At 39.2% G+C, this 19,748-nt stretch overlaps 1 protein-coding gene across 1 annotated transcript in view; it reads right to left on the bottom strand.

Moving 5' to 3' along the window:
- Window positions 1-19,748, bottom strand: part of Nipa1 (NIPA magnesium transporter 1) — a 41,480-nt gene that overhangs the window by 15,295 nt on the left and 6,437 nt on the right. The window contains 2 exon segments of the mRNA XM_048792978.1: window positions 4,822-4,912; window positions 6,383-6,430. Of these exon segments, the coding sequence (XP_048648935.1) occupies window positions 4,822-4,912; window positions 6,383-6,430 (139 nt within the window).

Genomic DNA, 19,748 nt, shown 5'->3' with positions numbered 1-19,748 from the left:
TTAAAAAAAAAAAAAAAAAAAAAAAAAAAAAAAAGAAAATAAAGTTTAATATTAGTGGAATAAATTTATTTTCCTAAACGTATTTTCCTGTGTGTAAATTGACAGTTCCTGTCCTTCACCATTTCATCTATTGAGATTTTCATATTATTCTGTGAAAATTCTTTTTTTTAATATTTATTTTTTAGTTGTAGTTGGGCACAACTACAGCATGGTGCTGAGGATCGAATCCAGGGCTTCACACATGCTAAGCAATCGCTTTACCGCTGAGCCACAACCCCAGCCCTCTGTGAAAATTCTTCATATCTGGGCTGGGGATGTGGCTCAAGCGGTAGCGCACTCGCCTGGCATGCATGCGGCCCGGGTTCAATCCTCAGCACCACATACAAAGATGTTGTGTCCGCCGAAAACTAAAAAATAAATATTAAAAAAAAATTCTCTCTCTAAAAAAAAAAAAAAAAAAGAAAAAAAGAAAATTCTTCATATCCTAGTTTTAACCAACTGTTTTCCCCAGTCTACTTATTTTTTCCTTGTAGAAAATTAACTTTTTAATTTTCATTACTTTCAACTTTAGAAACTTGTTATACTTCAAAGATCTGAAGGAAATTCTATTTTTTTCATGTCACTAACATGTGTCTAAGCTATACATAGTCTATAAAGTCTGGAAACATAGCTAAACATTTTCTTCTTTTTGTAGAATGAGCCTCTGCATTATTTCCTCTGGATGTGTTAGAGATGTAGGTTGTTCAGAAACATAAATCTTCTGTAGCTGTGTGCCACAGCTTAGGCAGGGAGTGGTGGAAATAACAGTTAATGCAGCTTTCCACAGCACACTGACCTCTGTGCTGTTTGTAAAGGACAATGTATTTGAATATTTCATGTAATGTCACATATATCATACACAGAAATGTAGTATCAACACACCATTTAATATTATAATTGTCTCTATTTCCAAACTTGATAGCTACTCTGCATTTTAACTCACATAATCACATTTTGATTTTGTCATGATTAGATTTAAATTGACGTTCCTAACAATTTGCTTAACAGTTTTCCCAATACTATTTATTAAAGAGAAATAAAAGGAACTGGGGTTGTAGCTCAGTGGCAGAATGCTTGCCTGGTATGTGAAAGGTGTTGGGTTCAAACCTAGCACTGTTTAAAAAAAAAAAAAAAAGATGATTTTTTTTTAATACTAGAGACATGAAAGCTCAATGTAGCTCCTGATCCTAGACTAGATTTTGTATTAGAAAGAAAAAATATTGACATAAAGGAAAACATTATAAAACACCAGTATATTAAAGTCAGTTGACAAAAATTGAAATTGGGGCTGGGAATGTAGCTCAGTGGTAGAGTGCTTGCCCAGTGAGGCACTGAGTTTGATTCTCAGTACTGCATATAAATAGGTGAATAAAATAAAGGCCTATCAACAACTAAAATTTTATATATATATAATTTTTTTAAAAAAAGATGTATGAATTGTAACAAGACTAAATTTATCAAAACTGAGTCAGGCACCATGGTACATGTCTGTAATCCAGCTACTTGAAGGCTAAGGCAGGACAACTGCAAGTTTAAGGCCAGCCTCAGCAACTTAGTGACTCAAAATAAAAAAATAAAAGCACCCTGGGTTCAATTCACAGTACCAAAAAAAAAAAAAAAAAAAAAATTGAAATTAATGCCAACTTGTGGTTATGCAGAGAATTTCTTTAGTTTTTGGAAGTACATAATAATCATGATGCATTATTACTTAATCTCAGGGGCTGGAAATGTAAGTTCATGGAAGAGTGCTTGCCCAGCATATGTGAAGCCCTGGGTTCTATTCCCACCTTTGTAAAACAAACAAACAAACAAACAAACAAACCTTACCTTCAAATGGATTTATAAACAACCCCAGAACATGAAAAACAAAATAAATCCCACATACATAGAGAATAGTGGTTTTTAACTAAGGATGAATTGCTGATGTTCAGAGACATTTTGGGGAGAGGGTGAATGCTACTGGCATCTGGTAGGTGGAGCCAGGGATGCTGCCAGACACCCTACAATGCACAGGACATACATGATAGAGAAATACCTGGCCTCAGATGTCAATAGTACCAAAGCAAGAAACTCTAATATAAAGAAAGTAACTAATAGAACAAGAGGGCTAAAACGTCACTAACATGTGTCTAAGCAAAGTGATATGAGTGTTAAGATTTTTCCTAAACTTGCACCTTTTTTCTTAATTTCCAAATAAGAAGTTTTTTAAAAACCCACTTTTTAAAATGTTTTGATATTTACTTTATCATTCATTAAATCGTTACAGGAAAAATGGACATATTTTGGGGTTCTTCATTCTTTTCTCTGATAGACTTATTTTCTCCTAGTGCCATATTCTTTTCATTTCTGGTCTATGTAATACAAGCAACTCATCCCAATATCAAAAGAAAGTCTTATAAAATATCTATACATGTATACATACATATATGTGCACTTATATTTTTGTGATTTTTTTTCCAAATTAATTTTAACTTTTTTCTTTTTTAAAAAAAAGTAGTAGTTCAGGGCTAAGGCTGTAATGAAACACAGTGGTAGAGCACTTGCCTAGCACGCACAAAGCCATGGGTTCGCTTCTTGGAAAGGGTGAGAGAAAAGGAAATGGGAATCCTGAGTTGGCACTCTTTTATCCAAAATGGCATGTCCCACATTTCTTTGGGTGAATAACATCCTCTGCAGACTTGGAGCAGTGAGCATTTCTGGTTAAGTAACTCAACTATCAAAGTGCATAAGAACAGTTCTTAGGAAATTACCTAGGCAAGGCATTTTAATATGTACACATTAAATGTGCCACATAAAAGATAATGGGGTTAGCTTGATTATCTTCCAGGGGAATGAACTGAGGAAGCTGGAGGAGTGACTCTAGATGTGAGCACCACTCTGGCCCTCCCAGCTTTTCAGAGTCATCCAAAAAACAAAGTGATGCTAAGCCACGCAGGGATCGAACACATCTGCATAAGAACAATGTGCTACAACATAGTTCCAAAGCTTCACATGTGATAAACATGGTTTGTGATTTTTAAACCACAGAACTTTAAGCCTCAGTGAATTTAAAGTGAAACATAAACATATCCATCATAGATGCCCTTCTCTGCCAAGGATTTGGGGGTCTGTCTGGAATATAGCTGAAAACCAATGAATCTATGAGTTAGAAACTTTATTTCTCTTCTACCCTATTTATTAATGATTTATTTGAAAGTAAAGCAGAATGTAAATATGTTCACAAAGATATGTGTTGAGCTATAAAATAAATGTCACATAAAAATAATTTTTGTAGTCAGCCAAGTGCTACGGTATGGATAAGGTTTGTCCCTGCTAGGACTGATGTTGATATTTGATTCACAAGGCAACATTATTGAGAGCTGGTGGCCTGTAAGAGGTGATCAGTCATTGAGAGGGACAGTGCAGTTCTGACAGGTTTGGATTAGTTATCACTAGAATGGGTTGTTTTAATGTGAGGTTGTTCCTCGTGTTTGGCCTCCTTCACTTTCTGCCACAAACTCAAATAACGTGGGGCACTTGCCTGAACCTGGACTTTCCACTACCATGAATCAAAATAAAATCTCTTTTATTTAAAAATTACCCAGTCTCAGGGCTGGGGATGTGGCTCAAGCGGTAGCGCGCTCGCCTGGCATGCGTGCGGCTCGGGTTCGATCCTCAGCACCACATACAAACAAAAGATGTTGTGTCCTCCAAAAACTGAAAAATAAATATTGAAATTCTCTCTCTCTCTCTCTCTTTCTTTAAAAAAAAAATTACCCAGTCTCAGGAATTCCATTTGTAATATTTGACAGCTGGCAGCCTTCAACTCCTCTCCTTTTCCCTATATCTGGGAAATATGGTAAGAAAACCTGTTCACATTCTCTGTCCCTGGATTCCCTGAACCTTTGGTGTGGGCAGATATTTCACACCATGAAAGACTCAGCTTCAGTGTGCAAACCTTCAAAAGCACACACCTAGAGGAAAAACCCAAAGCACTTTCAATTTTTTTTTTTTTTTTTTTTTTTTGGTACTAGGCATTGAACTCAGTGGCACTCTACCACTGAGCCACATCCCCAGTCCTATTTTGTATTCTCACTGAGTTGCTTAATGCCTCGCAGTTGCTGAGGCTGGCTTTGAACTCACGATCCTCCAGCCTCAGGCTTCTGCCTCAGGCTCTCGAGCCAGTGGGATAACAGGCGTGCACCACTACACCTGGGCAGCACCCTTCAAACTCTTGTTTTCACACAGGACCAAATGAGAGCCCTTTTTGGGGGGTGGGGAGTGGGGGATCCTTTGCTACTTACTGTGTGAATCATAAACCTTATTTTATGTACATTGGTACCCATGAGTAATTTGTCCCAACCTATATAATTTCATAGAGTAATGTGGGCCACTGTCCAGAGTCCAGCAAAGGATGCTAAACACCCAAATAAAACACCATTGACACATTTTGCTTCGTGCTTTCTCAGAATAACTTGCCAGGGTGTTAAGGAAGACTCTGATTTCTAAGAGATTTTCCAGAGCAAAGTACTTGAGAGTGAATAGCATCAGATTCACTGGTAACCTTGAATAAATTGGAATTTAAAGTACACTAAAGTAAATTCTAAGAGAAGGGTTAATAATACACAGAACTACATTTGAAGGAATAAAATTAAATGATATAGAGTGGAATTTGAAGCCCTATCTTTACTTAGAATTTTCCTTTCTTAAAAAAAAAAAAAACAGAAACACATAAAATGGAAAGTTTTTTTAACATAATCTAAACTAACATACAGTATCAAAACACAGAATCTCAGCTCTCACCCGAATGGCACTCCAAGCGCACCCAGGGGAGTCACCAGGACCGTGGGGACTGCCGTGTAAGCCAGGAAGTTTCCAATCTGGCCAACAGCCACTGTCAAGAGAATCACAAGGACACTACTTGCAATTACAGAGCTCACTTTTAGCACTGATCACAGAGTTGAATTTTGCAAGGCCTTGCTCTGAAAGGGCTACTTCTTTTCCACTGCTTGTGAGGAAGCAAATCTGGGTGTCACTTATGTTTCAGGGTCATGAGAACACAGAGCAGATCCTGCAGCTTCACTGGTGTAGTTAGCCAGGGAAAAGCTCCAGCCCTTTAGGGAAACAGCCAATGTAACTGGCAGTAACTGGCAATAAGTGCAGTACTGAGTACATTTCTACTTCCTTAACACATCCTTGTAGGTTTTTAAAAAAATTATATAATTTTAAAACACTACTTTTAATATAATCTTTTAAAAAATCTTATTTTTAAAATTCATTTTTTAACTGAAACATACAAATTGTATATACTTATGGGGTACCATGTGATGCTCTGACACATGTATACAGTGTGTAATGTTTAAATTAAATATATCTATTTACTTGACCATACAACATTTCTTTATGGTATAAACACTAGAAATCCTTTCTTCTAGCTTTTTAAAAATATGCAATGTTATCACTACCTACAGTCACTCTACTGTACAATACTGTGCAATAGAAAACCAGACCATCTTATTCCTATCTAACTGTATTTTATTATTCATTGATCAGCCTCTTCCCAAGTTGGGTAGACCTTCCATGTATCTTCAAGTGGCCTGAGACCCCCCTCTAGAGAAGGCAGCTGGCCATAGGGCTAAGTTATTGGGCCACCAAGTAAAAACTGCTGTCTGCACAGGACTGCCCCAGGGGCTCCATCCAAAGAGAGTCTGAAGGAGAGTCCTTCAACCTGAGAATACTTAAAGGGAAGTTCTTTAATGAATAGTATCAGCCTTGGCAGGTAATGTCTTGCTTAACAGATAATATATAACAAGTAAACCACATGATATTTCTGAAACCTCTAATACAATTGTCCTTTACATTCTTACAGTTCTGAACTCTGATTTTATTATTTATTTTTATATTATAGCACATGACCTCTGATCTGGTCTCTGAGTTGAGTCAAGAAATGCTCCTTCTTAAATCAAATGTGTTGAGCAAAATGAGGCAGCTTAACACATGGAATTCTACCAAAAGCCATCAGACCTGCTATGGATGAGTAAGCAGGCCCAGGGCAGGTTCACCCGGACTGGATTCAGGAATAAGCATGGGCAGCAGGAGCCTCTGCTGTCTCCTTCCTGGTGGTCATTCTACACCATTCCATGAACTCCCTTCCAAAAAAGGAAAGGACAAAGGGGGTAAGGCCAGTGACTCTCAGGAGGGAGTGGGTGGCCTCATGGATATTCAAAGCCTAGGAAGAGGAAGAGTGGCACCCTCATCCAAAAGACAGAGCCAAACTCATCTGCTGGCTCCAGCCCTGCCCAGATGAATGACTGACCTTCAGAGAGAAACAAAAAGACCAGACTTCACCACCAGGGCAACTTACTTGCAATTGTGCCGGCCCACCACACGATGTCTGTTAAATAAGAGGTACCTACAGAAGAATGAGAAAAATGTCATGTAAGTAGGTTTGTAAGATACATATGTCAGGGGCCGGGATTGTGGCTCAGCGATAGAGTGCTTGCCTAGCATGCATGAGGCACTGAGTTTGACCCCCAGCACCACATAAAACAAATAAAATAAAGGTAGTGCCCATCTACAATTTAAAAAAAAAAGAAAAGAAAAAAGATACATATGTCAGTGAGTAGGAGGTTTATAAGCAACTAACTTAAAAGAGAAATCATCATGTGAAAACTAAAATTGAAAAGAATAATGAATGTCATGCTGTTTATTCACCCTATAAATAATCTTTAGTCTATAAATAGCAAGATGACAAACCACTAAATATAGCAAAGATATTTTTTGCAACCAACACAGGCTGACCTAAGAAAACAGATGAAAGCTTTATAAATTAGTTTTCTTGGCTCAGCAAGCCACTACAGAGACACGAGTATTCTTTGGAATGGAGTTTTACATCACTCCCAAATGACACAGTCTTTAAAGTCCAACTCTCTCATGAATTTACTGTAACTCATTTATATGATAATTTTACTATTATAGGGTTCAATGACTTCCTCCTTAAAGTGGTTACTCAATTTTCCTGATTTAGAATCCTTCTGATATAGCTCTTTTCAACCACTTGGGCACCAGATCCTTCTAGCCACTCAGTGTGTTGACACTTTACATCATTATTCCCTTGTATTCTCTTGTCATCCTCACATATCCCCAAGCAGGGCAGGCAGAGGTGAGGACAGTCTGGCCTCCCCATCACATTCATTGGTTCTTGTCTCATTCCTTGGGACAGGCACTTAGTGGAGAGGGCCTCCCAACCTTTGGGACCTATTGTCCTTCGTTAGATGACACAATGTTCCTATTCTGATTGCTTTTCCTGATTAAAATTCCCAATTATAACTGGATTCTTTTTTTTCTAACCGGACTTCTAAATTCTCAATAGTAACCACAAGAATTTGGAATAACAAACAGAGAAAGCCTGCTTGCTTAATATGCGGGCAGAGCTACAAGTATTACAATAAGTACTTAAAAAGCAAAACAGGGTCATTAAGTAATGTTTGAACTGGATGAGTTGGTATGCTCCTGTAGTACTAAGACAGGGCAGTTTGAGTTCCGGAGTTCAAGGCCATCCTAAGCAACACAGAAAGACCCTAAGCAACTTAGCAAGACCCTGTCTCAAAATAAAAAATTAAAAGAGCTGGGGACATAGCTCAGTGGTTAGGTACCTCTGGGTTCAATTCCTAGTACCAAAAAACAAACAAACAATGATAATGATCATGACAAATAAAGACTGAATAGGAGGAATGTCACCATCTGACAGCATCACAATAAAAACTGATTCAGGAAAGAATCAGTGGATACTAAAAGAAGCCAATGAAAGCATCTGTTTTCTTAGGTCAGCCTGTGTTGGTTGCAAAAAATATCTTTGCTATATTTTTATCTTGTTTGTTTCAGAACAAGATTGTCAATGAATCACCTCCATAGGTCCTTTTTATTTTTATTAATTAATCACAAAAAGAAAAAGTTATTTTGATGCTAGAAAAGTCTGGCAGACATCAACTTATTAACCAAATGGTCACAGTTAACATCACCAGTGTTACAGTTTAGATACGAGATGCCCCCCCAAAAGATCGTGTGTGAGGGCTGGGGCTGTGGCTTAGTGGTAGATGCTTGCCTAGCATGTGTGAGGCACTGGGTTTGATCTTCAGCACAACATAAAAATAAATAAATAAAGGTACTGTGTCCATCTACAACTGAAAAAAAAAATTTAAAGAAAAGCTCATGTGTGACCCAACAGATGTTTGAGGTCAGAAACCATACGTGCACTAAGTGTTTGATTGCCTTGCAAAACAAAGACCCCCTTAAATATATATATTTTTGGTTCAAATGACCAAAACCCCTGTTAATAAAAGAATCATAATCTTAAAAAAAAAAAAAAAAGAGGGGCTGGGGATGTGGCTCAAGCGGTAGCGCGCTCGCCTGGCATGTGTGCGGCCCGGGTTCGATCCTCAGCACCACATACAAACAAAGATGTTGTGTCCGCCGAGAACTAAAAAAAAAATAAATATTAAAAATTCTCTCTCTCTCTCTCTCTCTCTCTCTCTCCCTCTCTCACTCTATCTTTAAAAAAAAAAAAAAAAAAAAAAAANTTACGTCTGGGCTTTTATGAGACAGTCAGTTTTACTCCGCCTCACCTTTCTACCATGATGTTCTGCCTCACCTCAGGCTTAAAGCAATGGAGCCAGCAGACCAAACTACAACCTCTGAAACCTGAACCACATCTTTCATCCTCTAAGCTATTTTCCCTCAGGTATTTTGCAACTGCAGTGGAAAGCTGATTAACACACCTCCCCTTACTTGTATTAGGTGGCTCTTATTAAATCACTGAATGATTGCAGTAACTTGCACATGCCCTCCTTTCCTGCTCCTTTGAAGACAGAGAAGCTCATCTGTGTTCAGGATTGTATACCTTTGTGAAAAATTCAGTTTTATATTGGTGTCATGGACATACATGAACTGATTATTATGTTTTATATCATATTTTTCCCTTCCCTGCATCACTATTCTTAAAAAAAAAAAAAAAAGAAAGAAAGAAAAGCTCATGTGTGTGAGACAATGCAAGAAAGTTTAGAGGTAAAATGACTGGGTTATGAGAATTTTAATACAATCAGTGAATTAATTCCCTGATAGAGATGAACTGGGTGATAACTATAGGCAGGAAGGGTATGGCTGGAGGGGGCAGGTCCCTGGGGGTGCCCCTTTGGGGTTTATATTCTGTCCTTGTTGAGCAGAGTTCGCTCGCTCTCTGCTTCCTGGTGCCATGTTTGAGCTGCTTTCCTCCACCACACCGTTCTGCCATGATGTTCTGCCTCAGGCCCCAAGGAATGAAGTCGGCCATCTTTGGATTGAGACCTCTGAAACTGTGAGCCCCAAAATAAACTTTTCTTCCTTAAAATTGTTCTCATCGGGCCTTTTGGTCATAGCAGTGAACGAGCTGACTAAAACAACCAGCGATGGGATTTTGACATCAAGCGCTTCTTGAGTGGGTGCATTGAGAAAAACCTAACAGAACATCCACCACACTCCTGCCAAAGGCACAGCCTGAAACCAATCACAAGGAAACATTAGACAAACCTAAACTGTCTCACAGCTGTCCTTCATCCTTCAAAACCAGCAAGGTCATGAAGAAAAAGAAAGACTGAAGAACCATCACAGGTTAAAACAAACAGAAGATCCAAGGTAACTAAACGCAACAGCTGAGGCAAGACTGCGGGAATAGGTTGCCATCAAGGACAGAACTGGGGTACTGGCAAAATCTGAACACGGACTACTGTAGATAAAGGATTAATGAAACTCCTCTCTTTCTATGTGAGAATTTGACTTATAGTTCATGTTCTGGCTCCAAAACGTCAATAGCCATGCTGCCAGGCAATGGGCACATATGGCAAAAAATGACCTCTGATGGGCAGACAGCACCTGGAATAGAGGCCTGTGAACCTGTGGTGTCCATTCCATTGCTTGTGCCCCCACAGCCATGACTACTATGCCTTCTGGAGCTCCCTCTGTGACTGTTACACTGGGTAAATGAGGCTTCTAGGTAGGACAGCTGAGCCACCTGCAGGCTGCAGCTGTGTATCCAGACCCTGAGCCATGCTCTGCCTCTGCTGCCAGGCTCCAGCTGAAGAAGAGGCCTGACACTGCTGGGGCTCCTGTCTTGGGCCCTTGTGAGTGTGTATGATGCAAATGTGCCTCAGGATGTCCCATGACTCAAAAGTTTAGCAAAGCCTGCATGATAAACACTGCAGAACAGTTATCAGCCATCAGTACATAATCAACATTAATTTTTTTTTCATTCCTAATGTTGTATTTCTTGAGTATGCTAACCACACAGTGGCTATTTACACCCCCAAAATGCATGCTGAATAGTGACAGGTCATGAGAACCAATCCAGAATACTAGTATAAAAGCCTGGTAGAACCAGTTTCCCCATAAAACTCCATCATTAATAAATAAAGTGATTAAAGTCTCTGGAAATTGTTCTAAAGGGCATACAGCATATCTTTTTATCGATTCCTGACTTTAGACTTTGAGTCTTCCTTTTGGCTTGGTCACAGTCTAGTTGGCACTACGGAGGATGGTGGAACCCTTAAGAGGTGTGGCCAAGTGAGAAGTCTTAAGTCACTGCTGGCCTGCCCTTCAAGGGGACCGGTGTATGCTGGTCTCTTCCTCTCTCTTTTCTTTTTCTTGTTCCCTTGCCACCAAGAGGTTACCAGCTTGCTCTACCACATCCTCCCACTATTACATACCATCTTACCATAGGACCAAAGCAAGAGGGCCAACTGACCATGGATGGAAACCTCCACAGCTGTGAACAAAAATAAACCTTTCCTCTTTTATAAATTGATCATTTTAAGAATTTTGTTACAACAACAGAATGCTGAGTAACAAAACTGGTTGGGGCATTTAATTTGTATAATTTCAACTAACTGATGTCTGTTCATGGCCTTGCATATGATCTTTCAGAGAATATTCTATGTCCATTTGAGAAGGTGCATCTTGCTGTTATCAGATAAAGTGTTTTACAGAAGTCTGTTAGGTCTAGTTGGCTTATAGAGCTATTCAAGTCCTCTATTTCCTTATTAATCTAATAAAGGATAGCAATTTTACTATCCTTTATTGAAAGAAGGGCAGGAAGGTTCCCAACTATTATTGTTCAACTGCCTATTACTCTCTTCATGTCAGTTTTTGCTTTATGTATTTGGGGGCTCTATTGTTAGCTGCACGTGGTGTGTGTGTGTGTGTGTGTGTGTGTGTATAGTGCTGAAGATTGAATGCAGAGCCTCAGCAAGCACTCTACCATTAACTTCACCCTCAAAACTTCATGTATATTTTCAATTGATATGTCCTTCTGCAAGGATGATGTTATTATTATAAAATATCTTCCCTTTATCTCTAGTAACAATTTTTTTCTAAAGTCTGCTTTATCTGTTATTAGTATAGCCCCTCCAGCTTTCTTTTGTATATAAGTAGATATTCCTATTCACTACTTTAAATAACTGTTAACATATTTCATCCTACTACAGTATCCTGAAGCACACTTTGAATATTTACATAGTAATTTACTCAATGGCTTTTTAATGTTCTATATATAATTTTTAAAAGATAACAGGGTATGGGGTGAAGGTGGGAGTTCATAACCCACTTGAATCAAAGTGTCGAATATGATATGTCAAGAAATTTGTAATGTTTTGAACAACCCACAATAAAAAAAAAATAAAAGATAACAGGGACTTTAGAATTGAGGAAGTGATCACAATCTTTCCTCTTAGAGTCTATGTTTAAGGCAAGGAAGAGAAAAAAGTGTCTCCTTTTGTTGTGATGAACATGGTTTGGGCATGATTTCTTATAAAGTCATGGGGAGCAGCTACCTATGATTTCTTTTAAAGTCATGGGAGCAGATGACCTATAGTGACCCTCCTGCAATCAAAGGTGGCCCAAGGATATCAGTAGTCAGAGCGATGGGGCCCAGGACTCTCCCTTTTCACTTCCAAGGTTTTCTCAATGCCACTGATCATCATATAATACATGCTTTCAGTGGTTTGAAACTGACTATGTTACCAAAATGGGAAAAACCTGGAATATAAGGTACATAGGAATGAGGAAGTGACAGAATTTTGTTCTCTCTTTATCATAGGGTTCTGTTAAGTTCCAAGTATTACATGTTCTCCAACTCATGCTCCCAAGCAGGAACTTGGAGTTGTTGAAGTATAAAAGTTATTTAGGTCACCCTTACCTTTTAAGCCAATGTTAGGCTTAATTTTTTTTCTGCTTCCATAGATATTGAACTAGTCAGAATTTTGGGTCTAGATACCTGCTCCATAACCCAATATCTGCCTACACTCCTAGCTGTGTATCAAAGCACATGGTCCAGGAGGAACTCAGTCCAGCAGCAAGTCCTATGCTCTGTCCTGAAGGAAGAGCACAGAAGTGTGTACCAACCATATGGTGCCCAGCTTCCTCGCTGAGCTCACTGTCCTACATTCCCTCCTCTTTCTTCAACCAAGAGCTGCTGGGAGCCTGCACTCCCTATAATGCCCCCAAACCACTGGGATTCTTCACAGTTCTATTCTCACAGGTAATCATCCCTAAAAGCCCCTAGTCTTCAGATGGCACTCTCAGGAGGTACCTGTTTAAGCCTCATCCGTATTTCTCATCTTTCCAGTTATCACCTGTCCTCTTTTACTCTTGAAGTCTCTGGTCTTAGCAAGAACAGGGAGAGAAGGAATTGAGAAAGGCTGGGGACCTTCTGTTTGTTTTCATATACTCACACCTCATATTGCACTCAGTCCCATCTAGGGTGGGCTACAGAGGTTAACAGTAGCAAAATTCTCAGGGCTTTTTCTCTCATTGGAAACCTTGGTTGCCAAATAAGAGTTGCATGGTTGTTTGTAACAGCTGAACTATAAAACAAAGAAGTATTTGTGCAAATACAAAAAGAGATTTAGGATGATAAAATCAACTGGAAGTGACACTGTACAGATGAGCTGTGGCTTCTACGACCTACCATTTAGTTATAAATGTGTGTAACATATATTTAAAATACAGCTTTCTAGTGTAAAAATGCAGATAGTCATCTAATTTATGTATTTAATTATAGCGTGGAAATCATCCCCACTCGTGTATGCTCCTAACAGCAACAACAGAAGTCAATGCTAATAGTAAAGAGGAGTGGATCACTATGTCCTTTGAAATGAATGTCCTGACTTAAAAAATATGTAAAAAAGAGGGCAGGGGTTGTGGCACAGTGGTAGAGCACTCACCTAGCACATGCAAGGCACTGGGTTTGATCCTCAGCACCACATAAAAATAAGTAAATAAAATAAAGGTATTGTGTCCATCTACAACTAAAAAGATATTAAAAAACAAAAACATGGGGCTGGGGTTGTAGCTCAGTGATAGAGTGCTCACATAGCACATGCGAGGACTTGGATTTGATCCTCAGCACCACATAAAAATGAATTAATTAATTAAATGAAGGTATTATGTCCAACTACACCTAAAAAATTAAATAAAATAAAAATTAAAAAAAAAAAAACAAAAACAGGTCTGGGGATATAGCTCAGTTGGCAGAGTGCTTGCCTTGCATGCAAAAGGCCCTGGGTTCGATCTCTAGCACCATAAACAAACAAACAAAACAAAACAAAAAAACAGATAAGACCAAATGTTGGAAAGAATACGGAGCAATTGAAACTGTTACAAATTGCTAATGAGTATAAAATGGTATAACTGTAGTGAGAAAATATTTAGCAGTTCCTTAAAATTTAATTGTGTATCTTCCTTATAATTTAGCATTATGACTCCAAGGTATTTATCCAAGAGAAATGAAAACATTAAGTCCAAAAGAGGGGCTGGGGTATATCTCAGTGGTAAAGCATTTGCCTAGCATGTGAAGCCCAGGTTTCAATCCCCATGCCATAAAGTTAAAAATAAAAAGATATATATATATATATATATACACACACACACACACACACACACACACACACACACACGAATGCTCATTGCAGCTTTATTCAAATAGCAAAAATCTGGAAACAAAATATTCACCAAAAGGAGAATGGATAAGCAAACTGTGGCATATTCAAACAATGGAACACTACTTAGCAATAATGAGGAATTCACTACTAGTAGATAACACACACCATGATGAATCTTCAAACCACACTCAACAAGTAGACATCAGGGGATACATACTGTATGATTCAATTCATATGAATTTTGAGAATAAGTGAAACTGATTCAATATATGCAAATGGATATCAGAATAATGGATACCATAGCAGAGGGAAGACAGAATGGGAAAAGACACGAAGGCACTTTCTAGGGCTGTGGCAATGATCTACTTTACTGAGGTCTTGGTTGCAACTAAGTGTTCATTTTTCAAAGCTCATCAAATCATCCCTTTCAGATATGTGCAGCCTACTCTAGAGACTGAATCCAGGGCCTCACACATGCCAGACAAGCAGTCTACCACTGATCTACACCCCAGCTCCAGTAGTTAAATTTCTTGATGACAATCTCATAGATACATACTCATCCCCACACTCATGCAAATGTATACATGTCAAACAAATTTCAATAAACTGGCTTAAAGATATAAATGTTTTTTTGGTAGTGCTGGGGACTGAACCCTGGGCCTTGTGCATGCAAGACAAGCCTCTACAAATGAGCTATATCCTCAGCCCATTAAAAAAAACTTTAATAAAAAATTTTTTAAATAAAAACATTAGTTGATGGATGTGGCTGTAGCTCAGTGTGGAGCACTTGCCTGGCATGTGTGAGGCACTGGGTTCAATCCTTAGCACTGCATAAAAATAGACAAAATAAAGGCATGCTGTCCATACATAACTATCAAAAAAAATTTTTTTTTAATTAATTGAATTTCTGGATTAGCCCAAAGATGACAAACAACTAGTCACTTTAAGCTTCTCACAGTTTATATAAGACATGGCCTTTTGTGTTTCAAGTAAGAATTCAGCACACATTAATACATTCTCCTTACTATTCCTAATACCTCCAGAGATGCTTGGTACAATAGTTGTATTCTGTTTCTTTACTCTATCCATCTACCAAATCTTCACTGAGAATCATCAATGAACAATCATCAGTGGATACAAAGACTCACAAGACATGGTATTTGCCCTCACAGGGCAACCCCATCCTCTTTGCCTTAACCACTGAAGAGTTTTCTGATTCCCTTTCCCCATCCCAGGGACAGAGGCTGTCCCACCCATCCCAAGGGCAGAGAAGCCAAAGTGGCAGATTCCCATTTCCATGACAGATAGATGTCAGGTATTTTACCTGGACTAGTGTGCTCTGTTGATGTGAACGGAATAATCTAGGATAAAGAGCTTACAATCATCATACTAGAAAGGACTATAGCAGAGAAAACTCAAAATGATGAAAAATATATTTTTACAGGCCTTTCTCAGGCAGTGCTGGCAAGAATGAAAATAGATATGATATTCTTAGAAATCAAATTGACCACGGCTATAGTTTAGAGCTTAAATATCCCCCAAATGCCTGTATGTTTAAAGGTGGTGAAGTCTTTAGGATATGGGGTTTAGAAGGAACTCTTTTAATATTTATTTCTGAGCCACAATCCCAGCCCCAGTGGGAACTCTTCAGGTCATTGATGGTATACCCTTGAGGAGACAATGGGATTCCTTTCCTCCTCTTTCACTTCCTGGCAATGAGGTAAACTAAACATAGGCCATAACTCTAAAACTGCAAGCCAAAATAGAACTTTTCTCTATATAAGTTAGTTGTTTCAGGCAATTGTTAAAGTAATAGAAAATTGACTAACACAGCAATGTATCTGTATAGTTTATTAAAATATCATCACTTTTAAAATTCTATTTCCAGGGACCTATCCAAAAGAAATACTCAACACTCAAAAATTTTATATACAAGGATATTTATTATATTATAATAGCAAAAAAATGGGAAATACCCGTGCTCTACAAAAGGGAACAGTAACATTCATAACACCACTAGATGTGTTTTCAAAGAAAGTTTAAAAACGGGGAAGGGTGAGCCCATGACAAGACTACACACAACTACAGTACAGATACTGGCATATAGAGGATCCGTTCGTGTATCTTGTCTCATTTTAAGGTGCGTGACTTGGAGATGGACCACCCAGTTGTAATGTTAGTTTGAGTCTTACAAGATCCTGACTCTAAAAGATAAGCTGGGGAAAACTTATGAGATAATCACAGAAATGTAAACACTGGCATATAAGTTCATTAAGAAATTACCATGGGCTAGAGTTGTAGCTCAGTGGTAGGGCACTTGCCTAGCACGTGTGAAGCACTGGGTTCAATCCTCAGCACCACATAAAAACAAAATAAAAGTATTGTGTCCATTTACAACTAAAAATAGCTTTTAAAAAAGAAATTACTGTTAATTTTTAGATACACTAAAGGTACCATGGTTGTGTTTAACAAAGACAAGATACATACTGAAATATGTAGATGAAATGGGATTTTTTTCTTTTTTTTAAATCCACAGTGGTAGAATGCCTGCCTAGCATGAGCAAAGCCCTGGGTTCAATCCTTAGCACCAAAAAAAGAAAAAAAATTATTTGGGATGGGGTAGGAGTGATAGTGGGGTATAGACAAGATTGGTCAAGTTCAATGACTGCTAAAGTAGAGGATATGCACATGGGATCCATTACACTTTTCTCTCTACTTCGTAAATGTTTAAGATTTTACATAATAAAAAAGGTGTCAGGGTGCTGGGGTTGTGGCTCATTGGTAGAGTGCACACCTAACACACGTGAGGCACTGGGTTCAATCCTCAGCACCACATAAAAATAAAATAAAGGTATTTTGTGTCCATCTACAACAAAAAATATATATTTAAAATTTTTTTAGTTGTACCTAAAACAATACCTTTATTTTATTTATTTATTTATTTATTTATTTATTTTTTGTGGTGCTGAGGATCGAACCCAGTGCCTCACACATACAAGGCAAGCGCTCTACCGCTGAGCTGCAACCCCACCCCCAACAAAAAAATATATTAAAAAAAAAACAACTATGTGGGGAGACTAGAGATTGTAGCTCAGTGGCTAAGTATAAGCTTAACATGCATGAGGCCATGGACTTAATCCCGAGCACAACCAAAAAAAATTTTTTTAAATGATTTTAAGGAATATAAAGGAAATATATTTCTTACATGTCAGATGGGTGGTGTTTATTTTATATCTCTACTCGACATATTTGTTATGTTTTGTACACAACATTGTTTCACTGAAATTCAATTTTGAAATAAAGTATTTTTGATGTGATCAGAAACCAATGAACTTAATTGAAAGAGTGGCTATTTTAAGGTGGAGTGATGAATACTTTTCACTTTCTTATTCATAGTTTTCTTTGCTTTCCAGATTTTAAACAGTAGTAGAATGCTTGCCTCAGCACCACATAAAAATAAATGAATAAAATAAAGGTATTGTGTCCATCTATAACTACAAAAAAAGAGAAAAAAGAAATGCTTGTCAAAAAATATGACTATTCCCAGGAACTGGCAATTCATGACACACTCTGCTAAATAATTATACAACATCAAAGCACTCTGATGGGGCAGAACAAGCGAGGTGAACCTTTGTCTCTGTGAGGGCTGAGTCTCCTCATACTGATCTAGGCAATGTCAGCCAGTTTACTCTCAAGGTTCCTAGCCTAGAAGTATCTGGGAGAATGGTACTGAGTATTTCCCTTGTGAAAGAGTGATCTTTTCCAGCCCCTTCTGGTTAAAACAGAAAAAGAATTGATTAATCATTGAGGGCTTAACTAAAGGACTGAGAAGTTAATTATATTATATGCATACTGTACTGTAACTACCTTTGGGGAGTTGCTGGAAATGGAACCCAGAGTGTAATGGAATAGGCAGAGAGAGACAAGAGAAGGAAGAATAAAAGAAAGATAGGTTAAGAAGGAAGGGGGGGCTGGGGATATAGCTCAGTTGGTAGAGTGCTTGCCTTGAATGCACAGGCCCTGGGTTCGATCTCCAGCACCAAAAACAAAAAAGGAGGAAAGGAGGAAAAGAGAGGGAAGGAAAGAAGAAAGGAAAGAAGGAAGATCGATCATCCCAAATTAGGTTCAAATCCCTTTACCACCAGAGCCTGTGATCAGGCACACACTCCAGCCCTCAACTACCTCTTCTGTATCACACCTACTGCAATGTGTGTCCTTATACATTTGTATCTATGAGGAACTGAACTGGCCCCAAGCAAGCCAAAAGAACATGGCAGACGCTGGGAGCGGTGGCACATACCTGTAATCCCAAAGCCTTGGAAGGCTGAGGCAGGAGGATCACAAGTCCAAAGCCAGCCTCAGCAACTTAGCAAGGCCCTAAGCAACGTTGTGAAACCCTGTCTCTAAATAAAATATTAAAAAGGGCTGGGGGGCTGGGGATGTGGCTCAAGCGGTAGCGCGCTCGCCTGGCATGCGTGCGGCCCGGGTTCGATCCTCAGCACCACATACAAACAAAGATGTTGTGTCCGCTGAGAACTAAAAAATAAATATTAAAAATTCTCTCTCTCTCTCTCCCTCCCTCTCTCACTCTATCTTTAAAAAAAAAAAAAAGGGGCTGGGAATTTGGTTCAATGGTTAAGCCCTCCTGGCTTTAATCCCTGGTTAAAAAAAAAAAAAGAATGTTGCAGAAATGGCATTCCAGGGATTAGTGCAGCCCTGGGAGGCGTGGTCAAGGGGAAGCTATCCACCCTGTCAGGGTTCCGACTGCCCTGAGACCACCTTGCGATAGGGAAGACCAAACAGCAAGGGCAAAGAGGCCATGTAGAGAAAGGGAGGTGGGAGGAAGGCAGGGAAGGGGCTCAGCAAGGCCCTGGCTTTCTGCTCTCCCAGACCTGTAAGTGAAGAAGACAGCCTATATGGTCAGTTCAAGCTCTGAGAGGAGTCTAGCCCCAGCCACTACAGGACTGTCACCACCTGAAAGACCCCAAGCAAGAGCTGGCAGCTGAGCCAGTCAGTCCCCGAACCATGACAGAAGCACAAGGGTGGGACACCAGTCTTTACCACATAGCAGCCGTCTTTATCCTCACTTATGGAAATAGCATCAAGTAAAACAGTACAGGCTGGGGAGCCACTCAAGCCCTCCTGACACCCAATTCTCTCTGTATTCTTTATGCATGATCTTTTCTCAAGGATAGATAAAGACAACAGGGTTACAAATGTTCAGATCTGGCAGTAACTCTGGATTCTTTTACCCAATAGAGGCTACAGGTAAATGAGGTCAGCTCTGAGTAACCTGAAGACAACTCTGAAATCTCTTCATAACAAATGAGGTTTGATTTCATCCCCTTATGCAATGGTTACTCAGGGTTATTTAGACACCGTTAACAAATGTTTACCACGAGCCTCCCAGTGGACAGGACATGTGCCCTTCTGTAGAGGAGTTAAGACCCAGGGGGAATGCAAACAAGTGGACAAGCCATCATCCCACAGGTTCAGGAGACAGGAGCGGGCTGAAGACTGGTGCCAAGGAAACACACAGAGAGGAAAACAGCTACATCTGTCAGGGTCTGGAAAAGTCAAAGAAGCAGCAGAAACTAATTGCTGTCTGTCTCCCTCCTTGTGGGGGCAGGGGGGTTCTGCATGTCCCTAGCAGGAGTCTGTCTATATCAAGAGCAAGGGATTGACAGAAAAGGCAGCAAGAAAGCATGTGTCCATCCCAGGGCCAGGGATGCCCTCCTTCATGAAAGTGGGGAAGCCTTGGGG

This window comes from Marmota marmota, unplaced genomic scaffold, assembly GCF_001458135.2.
Source record: "Marmota marmota marmota unplaced genomic scaffold, marMar, whole genome shotgun sequence".
In the NCBI taxonomy this organism is placed as follows: Eukaryota; Metazoa; Chordata; class Mammalia; order Rodentia; family Sciuridae; genus Marmota; species Marmota marmota.
This window is presented reverse-complemented; position numbering and strand designations above follow the sequence as displayed.